The sequence below is a fragment of the Hyperolius riggenbachi genome, chromosome 1 (genome assembly GCF_040937935.1).
Source record: "Hyperolius riggenbachi isolate aHypRig1 chromosome 1, aHypRig1.pri, whole genome shotgun sequence".
Taxonomy (NCBI): Eukaryota; Metazoa; Chordata; class Amphibia; order Anura; family Hyperoliidae; genus Hyperolius; species Hyperolius riggenbachi.
In genome coordinates this window covers 171068705-171089177 of record NC_090646.1, presented here as the reverse complement: position 1 = coordinate 171089177, position 20473 = coordinate 171068705, and the positions used below count along the sequence as shown (strand labels likewise).

The 20473-nt window shown below is 43.3% G+C and overlaps 1 protein-coding gene across 2 annotated transcripts in view; it reads right to left on the bottom strand.

Moving 5' to 3' along the window:
* NAF1 (nuclear assembly factor 1 ribonucleoprotein) overlaps positions 1-20473 on the bottom strand; it is an 84624-nt gene that overhangs the window by 11516 nt on the left and 52635 nt on the right. For both annotated transcript variants that reach the window (XM_068269460.1, XM_068269468.1), the window contains exons 6-8: positions 9129-9289; positions 6364-6415; positions 4561-4663 (exon numbers count right to left, since the gene is read on the bottom strand). In XM_068269460.1, the coding sequence (XP_068125561.1) occupies positions 4561-4663; positions 6364-6415; positions 9129-9289 (316 nt within the window). The remainder of the gene's footprint in view (positions 1-4560; positions 4664-6363; positions 6416-9128; positions 9290-20473) is intronic.

The window sequence follows — 20473 nt, the reverse complement described above, 5'->3', positions numbered from 1 at the left end:
CCGAACAGCCGGCGACTGTGCCGACTGTCAGTTAAATATTTACCTTTGCTGGCTCCAGCGGGGGGCGCAGTGGCGACTTTCGGCACGGAAATAGACGGAAATACCCGATCTCCGTCGGGTCCGCTCTACTGCGCAGGCGCCGGAAACTTGCGCCTGCGCAGTAGAGCAGACCCGACGGCGATCGGGTATTTCCGCCTACTTCGGCGCCGACAGCCGTCAGAGCGCCTGCGCAGGAGCCAGGAAGGTAAATATTACGTCACCGCTGCACGGAGGGCTGCAGCGAGACCCCTGACGGATGGAGGACGGCGTGGGAAGCCTCATTAGGATCCGGAGGCTTCCCCCACCCGAGGTGAGTACCCCCCAGGGGCCGTTTTGTCGTTACAGTTCCTCTTTAAAGAGACACTGAAGCGGAAAAAAATATATGATATAATGAGTTGGTTGTGTACTATGAATAATTACTAGAAGATTAGCAGCAAAGAAAATATCCTCATATTTTTATTTTCAGGTATACAGTGTTTTTTCTAACATTGCATTATTCTCTAATATGTGCAGATTACACAACACTCAGCATTCAAAATGATTCTTTCAGAGCAGTCTATGAACTAATGACCTCTCCTCTGGCAGAGAAACAGTAAATACTTCAATAACAGTTGAGATAATAAAAGTCAGAAGACAGCCCTCTCCAGGACTTTGAAAGTCGCAGAGCTTAATTGCTTTTTTGCATAGAGATAACTGGAGTTTCTTAACTCTTCCTGTACTGGAAACAATTAGACTGATGTATCTGATCATGTTTTATTTCTTAGCTGTACTACACATACAAATCATAATATCATAAAAAATTTTTTCGCTTCAGTGTCTCTTTAAGTGGTTAAAAAAAAATATTTTTTTTTGCACTTTGACTGCTTCCAGACCAGCCTAATTAAAATACACTGCTAAAAAAAATAAAAAAAAAAATAAAGGGAACACTTGGGCATGATTCACAAAGTATTTTCACAGAGCAACCCCCCCCCCCCCCCCCAAAAAAAAACCCCCAACAACAATACAATTAAAGGGACACTGTATGGGGGTTGGGGGAAATGAGTTGAACTTAACCGGGGCTTCTAACGGTCCCCCGTAGACATCCTGTGCCAGCGCAGCCACTCACGATGCTCCGGCCCCGCCTCCAGTTCACTTCTGGAATTTCAGACTTTAAAGTCTGAAAACCACTGCACCTGCGTTGCGTGTCCTCGATCCCGCTGATGTCACCAGGAGCATACTGCGCAGGCCCAGTATGGTCTGTGTCTGCGCAGTACGCTCCTGGTGACATCAGCGGGATTGGGGACATGGCAACGCAGGCACAGTGGTTTTCAGACTTTAAAGTCTGAAATTCCAGAAGTGAACCGGAGGCGGGGCTGGAGCATCAGTGAGTGGCTGCGCAGGCACAGGATGTCTGCAGGGGACCGTTAGAAGCCCCGGGTAAGTCCAACTCATTTTCCCCCGACCCCCTACAGTATCCCTTTAAGGTAAGAAAAAGAATATTGAAATAAAAATTAAGTAAATCAGGAACAATTTAGTTTGAGCGATTATTTTGTTTGTAAATGTGCTGAAACTAAGGTTAATTTTATTAATCAGGAGAAAAATAAGCCATTTATGAGACGTTTTGTGAATTAACCCCAAGGTAACTCCAAGTCAATTACACTTCTGTGAAATCAAACTGTCCACTTAGGTAGCAAACCCAAAGGACAATGAATTTCACATGCTGTAGTGCAAATGGAATAGACAACAGGTGGAAATCATAGACATCCCCATTAAAGTGTGCTGATGTTTTGGTCACTTTTGAATGCTGGTTGTGCTTTCACTCTATTGGTAGCATAAGATGGAGTCTACAACCCCCACAAGTGGCTCAGGTAGCGCAACTCATCCAGGATGCACATCAATGCAAGGTTTGTCGTGTCTGTCAGCATAGTGTCCAGAGCATGGAGGTGCTACCAGGAGACAGGCCAGTACAACAGGAGATGTGGAGGCGGCTGTAGGAGGGCAACAACCCAGCAGCAGGACGGCTACCTCCATCTTTGTGCAAGGAGGAACTGGAGGAGCACTACCAGAGTCCTGCAAAATGACTTCCAGCGGGCCACAAATGTGCACGTGTCTGCTTAAACGGTCAGAAGAAAAATCCATTAGGGTGGTATGAGGACCCAACGTCTACAGGTGGGGGTTCTGCTTACAGCCCAACACCATGCAAGACATTTGGCACTTGCCAGAGAACTCTAAGATCGGCAAATTCGCCACTGGCTCCCTGTGCTCTTCACAGATAAAAGCAGGTTCACAGTGAGCATGTGACAGAGTCTGGAGATGCTGTGGAGAACATTTTCCTGCCTGCAACATCCCCCAGCATGACTGGTTTGGCAGTGGGTCAGTAATGGTGTGATGTGGCATTTCTTTGGGGGGCCACACAGCCCTCCATGTGCTCACCAGAGGTAGCCTGACTGCCATTAGGTACCAAGATGAGATCCTAAGGCCTCTATACTGGTGTGGCTGGCCCATAGTTCCTCCTAATTCAAGACAATGCTAGACCTCATGTGACTAGAGTCTGTCAGCAGTTCCTGCAAGACTAGGGCATTGATGCTATGGACTGGTCCACCCTTTCCCCAGACCTGAATCCAATTGAGCACATCTGGGACATTATGTCTCGCTCCATTCACCAATGCCACATTGCACCACAGACTGTCCAGGAGTTGGTAGTTGCTTTAGTCCAGGTCTGGGAAGAGATCCCTCAGAAGACAATCCACAACCTCATCAGGAGTGCGCCCAGGCATAGAAGGGAGGTCATACAGGCACTTGGAGGCTACACACACGACTGAATCCCATTTTATCTTGTTTTAAGGACATTGCATCAAAGTTGGATCAGCATGTAGTGTTTTTTTTTTTCTTTTTCCATTTAAATTTTGAGTGCGACTCCAAATCCAGACCACCATAGGTTGATACATTTCATTTCCATTGATAATTTTTGTGCGATTTTGTTGTCAGCACATTCAACTATGTAAAGAACGAAATATTTTATACAAATATTTCCTTCATTCAGATCTAGGATGTCTTGTTTGTGTGCCCCCTTAATTTTTTTGCGCAGTGTATATGCCGTGTTTGGGATCTATTACCCTGCCAGGATGTAGATTTCAATTAGTGTTGCATGGACCAGCAGCTACCACCGCTCTCATGCCGCTTCAGCCCTCAAACCTTGTTATGCCTTGGCAAAATACGCTTAGTAGAACGACTGGTTTAATTACAGATAAGACCATCTATTTGATACTTGACCTGTTCACCAATTCTAATATTTACTAATAACTTTTGAATGAAGTTTAAGGATTAATTGTGCATAATTAAGCCTGAATAAGTATTTTTGCAGCCGTCCTGTCCCACACCAATCCTCTGTTCTCTCAATGCAGTGCAGTTTTGTTACCGCCAACTGCGCCTGCACAGCCCTGGCCATGTGCATCCTTCTTTGCATTCCCATCCCGCAAGACTGACGGGTACGCGAAGAAGGAATATACGTGTGGCCAGGGCTGCATAGGCGCAGCTGCCGTTGACTTAGTCGGCGGTAACGAAACTGCACTGCGGCGGGAGAAAGAAGGATCGTGGAGGACCGGTGCAGGACAGGACAGCTGCACAGGGCTGGCAGAAGCCCCAGGTAAATGAAAGTCTTTGTTTTAGCTGAATCTTCAGTTCCACTTTAAGGAATGTTTGAATAATATTCATACAAATATATATATGTGTCAAGCGAAGCACTCACTTTTGGCACCAGTGTTAATTGCAGCTATGGTGTGTCAAAGTGCTTAGAGCTGGTGCACTGTAGTAGCGGCTGTGTACCAATATTACATTCGGAAAGTGTCTGAGCAGCCGGAATTTGGTTCAGGAAGTGACGCCGCAATGGTACTTCGATTGGCAAGGGGGCAACTTTCATGGTTACGAGGGAGAAAGAAGGGTAGAGTTAGGTGTAAGGTTAGTTTTAGAATTAGCAGCAGTGAGGTTAATGCAGGTTTAGCAGAGGTAAGTAGCGGGAGTAGGAGGTATAGTGTTAGGCACGGCTGTTGTAACTAGCAGTAGTTGGACTGATGTTAGACACGGGGGCAATAGGAGTGACAGTGTTAGGTGTACCGATAGTAGTAGGGTTAGTGTGAGAGGAGTCATTAATACAGCCATTTATAGCAGAATATCAGTGATAGTAAGTTACTGATATTACTACTATGGTTTGCTGCTTGCGCCAAACTCACTAGCGTCCAAAGTAAATATACGCGTGTCAAGGGGTACTTGAGAGGATGATATCCACAAAAAGTGGTGCTCAGAAAACATCTTCCATAAAGGGGTGCATGTTGTAATTATGTTGACAAACATTAGACTAGAACAGGCTTATTAGGATTACAGAGGTTTAGTGTTTTCAGTTGTGTTGCCATCCCTCATAACCCTGCATATATTAAAAGCAGATGTATTTTTAACTTGTTAAACTGACTCAACTAGCTTCAGCTTGGCCAGCTTATTCTCCCTTTAGCTCTAGTTACCTGGCATTGCAGTTACTTTAACACTTACATGAGTTATCCTTTTCTGCTCTATTCTTCTTCTTTCCAGGATTCTGAGATTTCTTCTTGTTCTTTGCCTCCTTTTCTTTTTCATCATCACTGTAATCTAATGCCTACAGGAAATTAAATAGCCTGATTAGTTTAATGATTTAGTTTACCAGAAGACAAATTGGTATTAAAGTACCCCTCAACCCAGAGGGGTTTTTCCTTCTTTAATAGTTTATCTGTGGTGCTGTGGCATAGGTCACAGCACTAGCCTCACGCTCTCCAGTGCCCCAAGCACTGCTCAGCCTTTAGTTTCGACTGAGCAGAGCGTCTATTATGGACAGAGAGGAAGTAGCAGTTCCCCTCCTCTCCGCCCATCCCTAGAAACGCCCCTTTCTCTCCCTGTTTATCATTTTGATACAATGTGTCTTTTAAATCCACTGTACAGTTCAACAGTCCTGTTGTTCAGGGGTTCAGATGTGCTTGGCAGCCCGGTAGTTTCTCTACCCCTTATGTATGCTATGATTCAGCCAGCACATTCAAGCAACATTTCTTGCCGAGGCAAGACTCCAGGGCTGCCACACTTGCCTCCCCTAGTGCCAAGTGGCACATATGGTGCTAGTTGGTGATATTCAACTGTTTCCATTTCAGATCACAGTCCTTCCCTTTCCTCTCCTTTCCCAGCTGTGTGCACAGCTGTCAATGGTTGTATGATTAATTCATCACATAATCATATGGTAGGGTTAGTGCAATCTATTAACAAATGTAATGATTAAAAAACAAAACAAAAAAACCCCCCCAAAACAACTGAACATTAACTTCTACTGCCTAGGCTACGTTTAAAAAGGTCAAGTTCAAGTACTTTATTGCCATCGTACAACACAACAAACATACTTTTTCAAGACAACCCCTAAGGTGCATTTAAAGATCAAAGAGGTAGTAAACAGAACGGTAGAAATAGGAGGATTTTTTTTTTGTGTGTAAAAGTATATTGCCCAAAGAATGTGTTAGACCACAGCCGAAAAGCCAAAACTGCTCAGGCCCATTCAGTATAAACAACCACTGGATAGCAAGTTACTAAAAAGAACTTCTCAATTATGCTTTGCCTCCTTCTCATAAAGGCAGACTGGAGGACACACATCTCATAGCAAGGGGCGACCAGTAAAGAAAGGTAAAGACATTTTTGTACAAAGTTAGGGAAAATGAACTGGTGATTTAACCATCTTAGCGGTATGGACGAGCTCAGCTCGTCCATCACCGCCGATGGCTGCCGCTCAGGCCCTGCTGGGCCGATTTTGCTCAAATAAAGTGCAGCACACGCAGCCGGCACTTTGCCAGCCGCGTGTGCTGCCCGATCGCCGCCGCTCTGCGGCGATCCGCCGCGAGCAGCGGCGAAAGAGGGTCCCCCCAGCCGCCTGAGCCCTGCGCAGCCGGAACAAATAGTTCCGGCCAGCGCTAAGGGCTGGATCGGAGGCGGCTGACGTCAGGACGTCGGCTGACGTCCATGACGTCACTCCGCTCGTCGCCATGGCGACAGGAGAAGCCAAACACGGAAGGCTGCTCATTGCGGCCTTCCGTGTTACTTCTGGCTGCCGGAGGCGATCGGAAGAACGCCTCCGGAGCGCCATCTAGTGGGCTTTCATGCAGCCAACTTTCAGTTGGCTGCATGAAATAGTTTTTTTTTTATTTAAAAAAAACCCTCCCGCAGCCGCCCTGGCGATCTTAATAGAACGCCAGGGTGGTTAATATTTTCTAACATGCCCTGTATAATTGTGTGAAGAGGGTAATATTCATTTTTCATGGGTTTTTTTAGGGGGTTAATATTTACCTCTGCTGGTGGCTCTTGGTCATTTGTCCAGGATGCATCAGAACCTCTGTCCCTAAAAAATAAATACATTTTTAAATAAAAGTCATCTACAAAAAGGAAAGTTGAATTGTACAGTGGATTTAAAACGTAGAAAAAAAATGAGGTGCAAACAATCTTGACAACAATATAAATGCATCCAACAGGAAGTTTTCACTGCCACTTCACAGCTTTTCTGCTGATGCCCATATGCACAGGAGGTTTGGTGCCGCCATTAGCATGGTGATATACAGCAACATATCTAGCTGGATAGTGTACTGGTTAAAGGGAACCTAAACTGAGAAGGGTATGGATTTTGCCTTTTAAAATAATACCAGTTGTCTGACTCTCCTGCTGATCCTGTGTCTCTAATACTTTTAGCTACAGTCCCTGAACAAGCATGCAGATCAGGTGCTCTGACTAAAGTCAGACTGGATTAGCTGCATTCTTGTTTCAGGTGTGTGATTCAGCCACCACTGCAGCCAAATAGATCAGCAGGATGCCAGGCAACTGGTATTGATTAAAAGGAAACATCCCTATCCTTCTCAGTTAAGGTTCCATTTAAGAGCTCTGCCTTTGACATGGGAGACCAGGGTTCAAATCCTGGCTAGGGTCAGTACCTATTCAGTAAGGAGTCCTTAGGCAAGACTAACACTTCACAGTGGCCTCTTGAGCACCTTCCAGTGACTGTAGCTCTTGAGTGATTGGAGTCCGACAGGAGAAAAGCGCAATACAAATGTTCAGATTATTATTACTACTGCACTGAACTAGCTGGGCAGTCAACCTCTCATCAGGCATTACATGTGGCACGCAATAACCATGTGGTTGGTGACAACTGGTAAGCTGCAACCATGAGTGTGGATTTCTACCTGGTAACAGATGGGGAAATAAATCCAGTGGTGAATTAGTAGGTAAGCATTATGTTTAGCATCCACAGCGACCAGCTCTTAAACAATTTAGCCATACACTCTTTGTAAAGAATGGAGCTCTGCTGTCCTCTGAGTTCCCTGCTAGAAGCAAAATCAATGATTCTGTATTTTTAAACATTTGTATGTCACAGGTTATGTTACTGCTGTGACAGTGATGAGACCTGAATGAAAATATGCATAAGGTCAGTGAACTGAGAGGCATATGCCAGCCATTTCTTTATCAACACTGCTAAATTCCCATCACGCTGATATTTTTCTTCTCAAGTTTCTGAAGGTGGCCAATTTGTCAGTCTCTCCTTGTCAGTACAGGTCACCTGACCCCATCCCACCTCTTCCCTCTGCTGGTAAAAGATTTACTTATAGTGGCTAGCACAGCAGCTACAGCAGTCTCATGAAACCAGTTCCATACTTATGATGCTGAAAGCAAGACTGTGTGCATTTTTGTCAATCTGTAAAATTCACGCACTTAACATGTTCATAAGCATTTTAAAAAAACTTATTTGATACTTATTTAAGAAGAAGGAAGGCTATGGATACTATAGAGCCTTCCAATTCCTCAATGCTACCCATCGTTCATGCGCCATGCCCGGTTAAACGTTCACAAACTGCTAGCGCTTCATAGTTACATAGTTATTTTGGTTGAAAAAAGACATACGTCCATCGAGTTCAACCAGAGAACAAAATACAACACCAGCCTGCTCCCTCACATATCCCTGTTGATCCAGAGGAAGGCGAAAAAACCCTTACAAGGCATGGTCCAATTAGCCCCAAAAGGGAAAAAAATCCTTCCCGACTCCAGATGAAAATCAGATAAAATCCCTGGATCAACATTAGACATTACCTAGTAATTGTAGCCATGGATGTCTTTCAACGCAAGGAAAGCATCTAAGCCCCCTTTAAATGCAGGTATAGAGTTTGCCATAACGACTTCCTGTGGCAATGCATTTCACATCTTAATCACTCTTACTGCAAAGAACCCTTTCCTAAATAAATGGCTAAAACGTTTTTCCTCCATGCGCAGATCATGTCGGCCTAGGGACAAAAAAGCTCATTCGCCAAGCTTTTAGATTGCCCTCTGATGTATGTATACATGTTAATTAGATCCCCTCTAAGGCGTCTTTTCTCTAGACTAAATAAACCCAGTTTATCTAACCTTTCTTGGTAAGCGAGACCTTCCATCCCACGTATCAATTTTGTAGCTCGTCTCTGCACCTGCTCTAAAACTGCAATATCTTTTTTGTAATGTGGTGCCCAGAACTGAATTCCATATTCCAGATGTGGCCTTACTAGAGAGTTAAACAGGGGCAATATTATGCTAGCATCACGACTTTTTATTTCAGTAGTCTTCAAGATGATTTCATAAGTAAATTTCCCCTAGTACGTCTGAAGAAGAGCAAATCCATACTGCGCATGCATGAGTCCATACTTCCAAAGGCTGCCAAAGACTACTGAAGCAGCATTTGACCTAGCAGGTCGAAGGAGTCTAACCGGGTGTTGCGCAGGAACAACTTGCATCATGGAGGAATGGGTTCTATGGTATCCCTCTAATTGTCAAACCTGAAACGAGTTACCTCACTTCAGGTTCATTTTAAGCAAATACTTTTAATCATGGGTTGTGCATTTACACCTATACACTTGCACAAATGTCATGCATTACTTTAGTGCAAATTATTTTTTGAAAGAAGTTTAGTGCAAATTATTTGAGGTGTTGCATTAGGAGAGAAGAGGAGACATGCATTCATACTGGTACAACTAATATTTATAAAGTTGAACTATTTTAAAAAGATCATCTTTCCATGGCATTTCAGAAAAATTATTTACCGCTTCAAAGCATCAGGTATAATGTACTGTGTGAAGTCCTCAACTGCTGGGGCAATGTACATGCTGTCCTTTAACTGGATTCCAATGGATTTAATATGGTCCTCAGAATTAAACCGGATTACATAGAATGGATGTGGAACTGGACCAAATATCTCAAATATCTGAAAGTTGAACAACAAAGAATATGTCAAATAGTAATAGGTTATACAAATGAAATATAAAGAATAACTACAAATGGAGAGGAGGCACCACCAAGTTAACTAGGTACACAGACAAAAAACGGTCAACCTCCCTGGCGGTATGATTCTTTCCTGATTTTAAAGTCTTAAAGCGGAACAATTTTTTCATGTGCTCTTAGACTGCCAAGGTTTCCTGCACCCCTGCACATTACTCACGTCCCCCGGGATCAAGCGCCACAATTCCTCCCCCTGTACTCAGAGCCAATCGGAGTACAGGGAGAGGAATTGTGGCGCTTGATCCCGGGGGATCTACCCCATAGTGAGATTTCCGTATGTCATCATACGGCAAACTGATCTCACCCGAGGGAATCAAGAGCCTCTGAGGACCAGAAGAAGATGGGCTGCAATCATCTGGATCTAGGGGTAGGAGAGTTACAACAACTGCTGCACTGCGCCCTTGTTCACACTGGCGGTCCCCCCAAGCCTGGCTCAGGATTACTGCTAACAGCATTTTCTTTTACCGCTAAGGAGGTTATTGATAAGTTGCAAGTTTCATGATTAATATTCACCTTGTGACACTTCTAAAAGTGAAATTGTGAAATTGACATAATGGATAAATTGCTTTTTTTTTTACAATATTCATTTATAAATTAATGTTTGCCCATTGTAACATTTTTCCTCTCCCTGGTGTATATTCTTTAGTTTGGCCAGGTAATATGGGCAGAATGTTTGTGCATAGAACTCTCAGTAAACAGAGGGAGATATTGCTTGCTTGGAGTTGGAAAAAGCTGTTTTTTCCCACAATGCACCAAGGTTCACAGACCGAAAATGATCAGGACCATGGTCATGACATCACACTGTGGGGTTTTATCACAATATCAGCCATACAAACCCTTTAGTTCCCCCTCCCTTTTGATCTATTCGAGAAAAGTAAAAAAAGATTTCTCATGGGAAAGGGGGTATCAGCTATTGATTGGGATGAAGTTCCTATTTAAAAGTTACTGTCTTAAAACAAGCAAGCAGATAGCTTTAAAGGGAATGTTACGGTAAGTTAAATATCTTGTGGCCAGTTACTTGCCTGGGGCTTGTTCCAGCCCTCTGAAGACCTTCTGGCCCCTTGCTGTAATTCCATGCTGCTCCATTCCTTCGCTGTCCCCCTTCGCAAGCCGGACAAATCGGCCCGCCACCAGCTACTGTGCAGTAGGAATATTTACTTATGCGCAAGCGCAGAACACTCCCGGCAACACAATGAAGGCGCATGGAATGGGGGGCTGAACATGCAGTGCTTGAAGGGGGACAGCAGAGGACAGAGCAACACAGAATGATGGCAAAAAAACAGGAGAATGTTTTGCTTAAGATTTCCTCAAAAAGCTGCTTTGGATCACAGAGCTAGTAAGAAGGCAGATGTTACATTCTAGCCATTCTACTCAGTTTCATTATACATCAACTGCTGCAAAAGCCTTTTTACCATCATGTACCCAAATTCAACGGCAAATATGCTTTGGTGGGTGTGTATCCTGTCGGTGTATGCTTGCGCAAGTATGGCAGTGCCTGCCCAGCAGAAAGAAGCCGCTTGTGCACAGCTTTTTCCTCCATGCATGAGCTGCTTAGTCGTGAAGAAGAGCGTACCATTCAGCAGCGGGGGTGTCAGCTTAGCTTCAGTTATGCTTTAATGACAAAGTAACAAACAATGATTAATGAATCCAGTCCAGCATTCTGCATCCCTTATGAAAGCCCAGCTTCAGATACATAATGCCCTATTTACTCAGGCATCTCTTAAGAGCTCCATGGGCTTGTCAACAGGCAGCCTATTAGGCCAATCAAAGTGCAGAGATCACGTCGTAAAAAGCTACAGGACCTGATGGGGCTCAGGGCAGGATTAAAGGACAACTGTAATAAGCAGTATATGGAGGCTGCCATATTTTTTTCCTTTTAAGCAATACTAGTTGCTTGGCTGTCCTGCTGATCCTCTGCCTCTAATACTTTTAGCCATCGACCCTGAACAAGCATGCAGCAGTTCAGGTGTCTGACATTATTGTCAGATCTGACAAGATTAGCTGCATGCTCGTTTCTGGGCCAAATAGATCAGCAGGTCTGCCAGGCAACTAGTATTGTTTAATGAGAAATTAATATGTCAGCCTCCATATACATCTCACTACAGTTGTCCTTTAACTACCTAACGACCGCGTCACGCCGATGAGCATGACCACGGTGGCAGCCCCAGGACTGCCTAAAGCCGACTGGCGTCAAGTCGTGGAGCTGCAGTTTGGCAGGGAACGCATTTACCTTTGTATAGCGATGCGATCTCCTGCAGCACTGTATGGCTGACACTCGGCTGTCCCCCGGATTGGCTGGCGAATGGAGGCCTCTCATAGGCTGCTGATAGCCTCCCTATGGCGATTAGGACTGCACGGGGAAGGGGGGGTGCTAAGTGCTGTGCAGCAACCTGACCAAGCTGCACACCCCTGCGTTGTGAAAAATAGCCTGGTCTTTAGTGGGGTGCAAGCCTATGGTCGTCAAGTGGTTAAAGGAGCGGGTGCTATTTAAAAGAAGCACACATAAGTTACCTCTGCACGCTATGCAGCACTACCGCTCGTAGCGGGTGAGCTGACATTTTAACTCGCGCTGCTCCATTTAATGAATCAAGCCCTGTGTGTCATGAACATTTGGTTTCAATGTCATGTGTCACAACTTAAAAAAAGGTTGGGAAACACAGCTGTAATCAAAAACACATATTTCAATAAGCTCCCAGAACAGCCATATGTCATAAGGAAGTATCTCAAACTCCCATCTGAAGCCTATAAATAAAGGGATAATACAGCGTGGGAACAAAAAAAAAAAAAAAAATTACTCTAGCGATTTAAACAGAAGGGAAAGTGTTAAAAACAATAATTTCGAGATTTATTGGATGTAAACACAAATCATATCACTTGCGGAACAAAGGTTTGATGCTGGCCATCTGGCGCTGGTTTAGGAGCATGGGGAATATACATTAACAACAATAGTTAATGTGACCTGGCTTGCAGCTCAAGAGTGCCTTTTGTTATGCGACTGATAAGAGAGGGAGGATATTTCACATCTTTATCGTAAGCCTATTTTATGACTCCACTTTATTATAGCCACACAACAAACAATTGGCACCAGTGTTAAAGTATGGAAAAAAACAACGTAATTAAAAAGAAGCCATCAATACGCCCTGTGAAAAAAAACAAAACGAACAAAGCAAAAAAAACCAAACAAACAAACGATAAAATGATACAGCATAACCTGCAACAAAGACAGAGAAAAACAAAAGACTGGCTCAATTCTTTTAGCAACAACATCTATGATGGTGAAATTCAAGAGAACAATATGAAAACAATTTCATTCAGTCTGTATGAACACAGAAAGACTGCATCTGGGAGTTCATATTGTGCTAATTCTCAGGGACTTTGCCTTCAATGCCTGGTACACACCATTCAATTTCCTGGCAGATTGGTGGGTCAAAGCGATTATTTCTGATATGTCTAATCAGGTTTATGCACAAGTTAAATAATGTATCTAGTTTTTCAAGGAAAAAAAAGGAGTACTTCTGTTTATATTCAGATCAGTTTATATTGGAGTACATACAGTAGCCTACCAAACTTACTATGGTTTTCTTTACATTTTTTTTCTCATTAGTTAAAGTGGAACCGAGATAAACTTTTAGTCATCGCATAATTGTGTACCTTTCATATAATATAGGGCATTCCTCAAGCCAAATAGTATTTTGTTTTAATACTCTAATTCCCTATAAACTAAACAAGCCTTGCCCACAGCTTTTAGGAGTGCCTTAGCATTATCAGACAGTAGCAAGGGCTTATGGGAGCTCTGTCTGGGCAGGAGGAGGTGGAGGTTACTAGCTAGAGATTTCAGAGGCAGAGGAGGGAAAAGGGGGAATTAGGTTTTCACAGGCTGAGGGCTGGACATGCAGAACACCTTGCCTGTGTGTAATGTTTACAAACAGAACATGGAGCATGCGCATGGAGGAAAAACGTTTTAGCCATTTACTTAGGAAAGGGTTCTTTACAGAAAGAGTGATTAAGATGTGGAATGCATTGTCACAGGAAGTAGTTATGGCAAACTCTATACCTCCATTTAAAGGGGGCTTAGATGCTTTCCTTGCGTTGAAAGAGATCTATGGCTACAGTTAATAGGTAATGCCCAGTGATGCTGATCCAGGGATTTTATCTGATTGCCATCTGGAGTCGGGAAGGAATTTTTTTCCCTTTTGGGGCTAAATTGGACCATGCCTTGTAAGGGTTTTTCGACTTCCTCTGGATCAACAGGGATATGTGAGGGAGCAGGCTGGTGCTGTACTTTGTTCTCTGGTTGAACTTGATGGATGGATGTCTTTTTTCAACCCAAATAACTAACTATGTAACTATGTAACATGGTCGCTGTCATTGTATCACAGGAAGAAATAATCATATTCTGTTGAAGCTGTTTGCAGCTAGATTTGCTGTGTCAACTATTTAAACGTTAGATAAGATATGTAGACAAGTTACTCGTTATAGTTAGTTTTTCATCTCGGATCTCGGATGAAAATAAACTGATGAAACAAACAACTGCATCTATCCTCCTCTTAAAAATTACCTATTGAATTATTGACCCTTTCTTTTAATCTCTTTTCTGCTTCAGGTAGCCATTTACTGACAGGAAAGTATTTTATGCCAGTAATTACTCATCAGTGAGGGTTATGCTATAATCGGACTGAGTCTGACTTGGGTAGAAACTGTCACTTGCATACCGAATATTTAACTCTTTCAGGTAGAGAAAGAAAAAAGGAACACATCCTAGTTATTTGTGTGCACTATACATACACATGTCTATCTCATCATGTCACCTCGGTTGTCCTTTAAAGCCTGTACACATGCTCAACTAAACCCGCCTAATTGTCGTCTGATTTTGGTTTGTTGGACAAATAACTAGAAGTGACTGATAACAGGCGGATTGCCTGATCCATCCGGCTCATCAACTCAGATGACTGCTGGGCTGATTTCCATTATTGCCACTAGAAAGGAAGTGTGGATTCGGGAAGTTGAAGCTGGAAGGGCCAAAGTTATCTATTGGAAATAGCGTCACGTGACCCCCAAAGTTGAGGAGCCCCATAGCAAAGTATAGAGCACGTTTTTATATTCTTAGTTTAGATGGGGGAAATGGAGCTTTAGGAGAAAATAAAATATATTTAGTAACAATTACAGCTTTCCAAGGAACATGTACTTTTCACAGCAACGTTGATCGTGGCCTGTAACAGCCAATGATAACAGCAGCTAGTCACATTCCATTCACATTAGATTTCTCTCTCTAGCAAGGGAGCAGAACACTGCAGAAAAAAAAAATGATAGGTCTGCTTCTTAGAACTGTACAAGTTTCCAGAAACCTAAAAAGGATTATAGCTTGATTTATTTCTGCTGACAAAGTCAAACCTTCTGCACAGAGGACAGGATGGCTCAAGGCCATAAATCAGCCTTTCCATAGCTTAACATAGGTAAAAATACTCCACTAAACCTAAAGAGCATGTTGTATTTCTTTAACTTTGTCTTCACTTTCTGTATAAATAAAATAACGCATTACCCAAACAAAGCTGGCCTCATAAAACCATGTACTTGAAATGCAGAATGCCAAGATATTTTGTTTTCTTTTGATTAATGACCACAGCTTGTCTGTGTAAAGGCTTTTCCATGTACGGCATTTTAAACTTTATGCAGGGAAGTGACCTGTGCTGCCAGTAGTGGGCCCAAGTTCATGATATAACAAATGGCACACACTGGTTCCTACAATATAATTTAATATAGACTGGCCTTTTCTTAAAGGTCTGCTTCTTAGTGCAGAACGCCTGTACCTAGACCCGTAACACATTTCACAAACTATGTGCATCACAACCCTCATTTCATCAGGAGGATTTAAACAGTACCTGTTACACGTATACAATATTTTCAAGTGGACCAGTCCTAATTCAATTAATAGAAAAAGGGTCTTCATTTTCTTTTTTAAACTGTTGATATTTAGATTTTTTTTTTATTACAGTGTTCTCCCCAGAAAGTAGCTGGGTAGCATGAAAAAGTAGCCGGGTGGGGCAATATGAGAGAATGCAGGGCTGGTGCTTCTTTGCGCAACTCTGCTTATAGCATAGGAGGAGGTGAGCCGGGTGCACCACCCGGCTAAAATATATTTTTATGTATGAAACTTGCAATAATTCAGTTACCCACAATGCACCACTACTGAATATGCAAATGATCTCTTTTCGCCCCTGTAAGCAAGGCAAGCATCCAGACCCGCTGGTGTATAGCAAGCCTATAGCTTTAAATATTACACAGCCACACCAACTCCACATGTAGACAGCCTGTTTCAGGCTTTTGGTCCTCCTCAGACCATGGCAGGGATTGATATGGCTGTATGAGATAGGGCTTGGACCACCAGTACAACAGAGTAACCAAGCAGCTCGGGGTGACCCAAACCACTAAGTTTGGGTCACCCCGAGCTGCTTGGTTACTCTGATATTTTAATGTACTTATCTGAGGAAGACCATGGAGCTCAAAAGCAGCTCATCAGCTGCTTCATCTAGCAGCCGGCATGTTGATTTCGGGGAAAAATCACGTGGCAAACGCAGTACTCAAATGTAAACATCCCCAAACAGAGTTTGGAGACTGTTTTCTATTATGCTAGTTTGTAATACCACTTTTAAACAGTGAAAGTGCCCCTGTCTGTTTTTTGTTGAAGATGATTAGAAAAAGCCATAGGGGGTGATAGGTTTATAGTCAGCTTAGTGCGAGAAGGTAAAAGTGGGTTGTAAGGGAATAAAGCAACAAAAAAATAAATAAATAATAGGCTCACCCAGCATACAATCTTTCCAATGTTTTTTTTTTTTTTTTGGAGGGGAGGCAACTGAAGTGAGAGGGATATTAAGGCTGCCATATTTATTTTACTTTTAAGCAATACCAGTTACCTAGCTATAAAGGCTCATGCACACATCAGACCATAGTCTTTTGAAAATGAAAGACCACAGACCAATTTTACCCCCTTCCATGTAGTATGAGAGCCATACCTACACAGTCTATTCTATGGAGCTGAACTCCCCATCAGACAGAAATCTTTGCAAGATGCTGCACACACAGATGCTGTACAGACACAAAAGATCAGTATCTGCAAAAGATCTGTTCCTGCCAAAGATCCGTTCCTGCAAATTGCATTCATAGTCTATGATATCTGCAGATCCTCATACACACCTTGTTTAACTGACATTCATCTGCAGATCAGGGTCCACCAGGATGGATTTTCAGATCTGCAGATGATTGTCTGATCTGCAGATGAATGTCAGTTAAACAAGGTGTGTATGAGGATCTGCAGATATCATAGACTATGAATGCATTTTGCAGGAACGGATCTTTGGCAGGAACAGATCTTTTGCAGCTACTGATCTTTTGTGTCTGTACAGCATCTGTGTGTGCAGAATCTTGCAAAGGTTTTTTTTCTGATGGGGAGTTCAGCTCCATAGAATAGACTGTGAAGGTATGGCTCTCATACTACGTGGAAGGGGGTAAAATTGGTCCGTGATCTTTAATTTTCAAAAGACTATGGTCTGATGTGTGTATGTGGCCTAATGCTGATCCTCTGTCTTTAATACTTTTAGCCATAGACCCAGAACAAGCATATGCAGATCAGGTGTTTCTGACATTATCAGATCTGCATGCTTGTTTCTGGTGTTTACTACTGCAGCCTAATAGCCTATTGTTGAAGAGGAAATAAATATGGCAGCCTCCATATCCTTCTCACTTCAGTTGTCCTTTAAGGGCACATTTCCACTCGTATGCATACGCAGCGTTTCCTCACATCTGACTTGGACGGGGAAGCCCTGCCTATTCCAGCATTAGGTTTTAGCATCCTAAATCCATGCTGGTGCGATTTGGATGGCATCCAAGTGGAAATAGGCCTAAAAGAAACTAAGATTTATAAAAGTGGCGATCACCTCAAACATTCTCTACTTTTTAAATAGGTTTTCCATTTTGTAGCTCACCAGTTATTTTCCCCAGGGTACAGATCACCACGCAGTGGTATGTGACTGCATCGCACTACATGTTGCGAAGCAGCGGATTGTTAATTTAGGTGAATTACGGCACTCACACGCCTTGCTAGTCACCAAAATATGACCCGCTCTATTATAAATCTTGCATTATAAGAGAGGTAAGCATATTTTAAAAAGCAGAGAACACAACTTTCATTTTGTTCTTCAGGTTTTTTTTTTCTGTTTTTTTTTTTTTTTTTTTTTTTTACAAATGGGCCCATTATTTTAGTACACAATGTCATCTGACTTTGCTGCCAGAACTGCAGAATGTGCTGTGCTTCTCAAAATGACATTACCCGCTGAGCTGATGTTCCTAAGAAGCATTTGACACTTGCGTGATATTCTATAGCATTAACCTCTAATCTCAGTGTTTGCACTGGTACTAGAGAGGTGCATCAAGTTCAAGCAAACCGTTCATCCTCCTGTTTATCCTTCACTTGGCTAAGAAACTGTTAGCTGTTATTTCTTGTGGCTTCTTAGCTCTTACCATCTACCACGGATTAATTCTCATAACCAAGTAAAGGAAACCGAGTGGACAAATATTTATAACCTATCCTAACAAATATAAAATAAATACATTATAGCATAATCTTGTTCTAGTAAACGCTGATATAGTTAACTTTTGGGTATAGTAAACTAAGTCTTCAGGTCCCGGCCAAGCCCCATTATTAGTATATGAAAGTAATGCCTGGTATAGTAAGAGCAGTGTTCTCCCCGGAATTTTTTTCCAGCCGGGTGGTATGAAAAAGTAGCTGGGTGGGGAATGTTATGCTGGGTGCCATTAGGTGGGAAAGTGCTCGCCTCCCCCCTCCCCAGATATCCCCTCTTACACCGCCCATATACAGTGGAGGAAATAATTATTTGACCCCTCACTGATTTTGTAAGTTTGTCCAATGACAAAGAAATGAAGTCTAAGAACAGTATCATTTCAATGGTAGGTTTATTTTAACAGTGGCAGATAGCACATCAAAAGGAAAATCGAAAAAATAACCTTAAATAAAAGATAGCAACTGATTTGCATTTCATTGAGTAAAATAAGTTTTTGAACCCTCTAACAATAAAAGACTTAATGCTTAGTGGAAAAACCCTTGTTTGCAAGCACAGAGGTCAAACGTTTCTTGTAATTGATGACCAAGTTTGCACACATTTTAGGAGGAATGTTGGTCCACTCCTCTTTGCAGATCATCTCTAAATCCCTAAGGTTTCGAGGCTGTCTCTGTGCAACTCTGAGCTTGAGCTCCCTCCATAGGTTTTCTATTGGATTAAGGTCCGGAGACTGACTAGGCCACTCCATGACCTTAACCACTTCCGGATTCTCGGAGCGTATATACACGCCCCTGAATCCTGAAGTGTATACCACGAGCGGCCGTTCCATGTCAGTTCACGGAGGGTGTCTCCGTGAACACCCTGCGAGCCGATCGGCGGCTCGCAGGGTAAATGTAAACACACGGGGAAGATCTTCCCCGGTGTTTACATGTATACGGCGCTGCTGCGCAGCAGCGCCGTAGAGGAGATCGGCGATCCCCGGCCTCTGATTGGCCGGGGATCACCGGCATCTGATAGGCTAAAGCCTATCCCATCAGGCGCAGGACGGATTTCCGTCCTGCGCCGCTCACAGGGGGAGGGAGAGGGAGGGAAGGGGAAGGAGGCCAGGAAGCGCTGCGGAGGGGGGCTTTGAAGAGCCCCCCCCCCCCCCCGCAAGGGCAAAAAGCCGGCGGCGATCAGACCCCCCCAGCAGGACATCCCCCTAGTGGGGAAAAAAGGGGGGAAGTCTGATCGCCCTGGCTGCTAGCTGATCTGTGCTGTGGGCTGGAGAGCCCACGCTGCACAGATCAGCATAAAATTTCATGGTGTGGAAGTGGTTAATGTGCTTCTTCTTGAGCCACTCCTTTGTTGCCTTTGCTGTATGTTTTGGGTCATTGTCGTGCTGGAACACCCATCCACGACCCATTTTCAGTTTCCTGGCAGAGGGAAGGAGGTTGTCGTTCAGGATTTCACAATACATGGCTCCGTCCATTTTCCCGTTAATGCGATTAAGTTGTCCTGTGCCCTTAGCAGAAAAAAAACCCCAAAGCAAAAGGTTTCCACCCCCATGCTTGACGGTGGGGACGGTGTTTTGGGGGTCATAGGCAGCATTTTTCTTCCTCCAAACACAGCGAGTTGAGTTAATGCCAAAGAGCTCTATTTTGGTCTCATCAGACCACAGCACCTTCTCCCAGTCACTCACAGAATCATTCAGGTGTTCATTGGCAAACTTCAGACGGGCCTGCACATGTGCCTTCTTGAGCAGGGGGACCTTGCAAGCCCTGCAGGATTTTAATCCATTGCGGTGTAATGTGTTTCCAATGGTTTTCTTGGTGACTGTGGTCCCTGCTAATTTGAGGTCATTCACTAACTCCTCCCATGTAGTTCTAGGATGCTTTTTCACCTTTCTCAGAACCATTGACACCCCACGAGGTGAGATCTTGCGTGGAGCCCCAGAGCGAGGTCGATTGATGGTCATTTTGTGCTCCTTCCATTTTCGAACAATCGCACCAACAGTTGTCACCTTCTCTCCCAGCTTCTTGCTAATGGTTTTGTAGCCCATTCCAGCCTTGTGCAGGTCTACAATTTTGTCTCTGACATCCTTGGACAGCTCTTTGGTCTTTCCCATGTTGGAGAGTTTGGAGTCTGCTTGATTGATTGATTGATTCTGTGGACAGGTGTCTTTTATACAGGTGACTAGTTAAGACAGGTGTCCTTAATGAGGGTGACTAATTGAGTAGAAGTGTCTAACCACTCTGTGGGAGCCAGAACTCTTAATGGTTGGTAGGGGTTCAAAAACTTATTTCACTCAATGAAATGCAAATCAGTTGCTATCTTTTATTTAAGGTTATTTTTTCGATTTTCCTTTTGATGTGCTATCTGCCACTGTTAAAATAAACCTACCATTGAAATGATACTGTTCTGAGACTTTTCATTTCTTTGTCATTGGCCAAACTTACAAAATCAGTGAGGGGTCAAATAATTATTTCCTCCACTGTATATAGGAAACAATCTTGTTGGTTTCAATTTCAAATATGCAGATTGAACCTGGCTGCAGT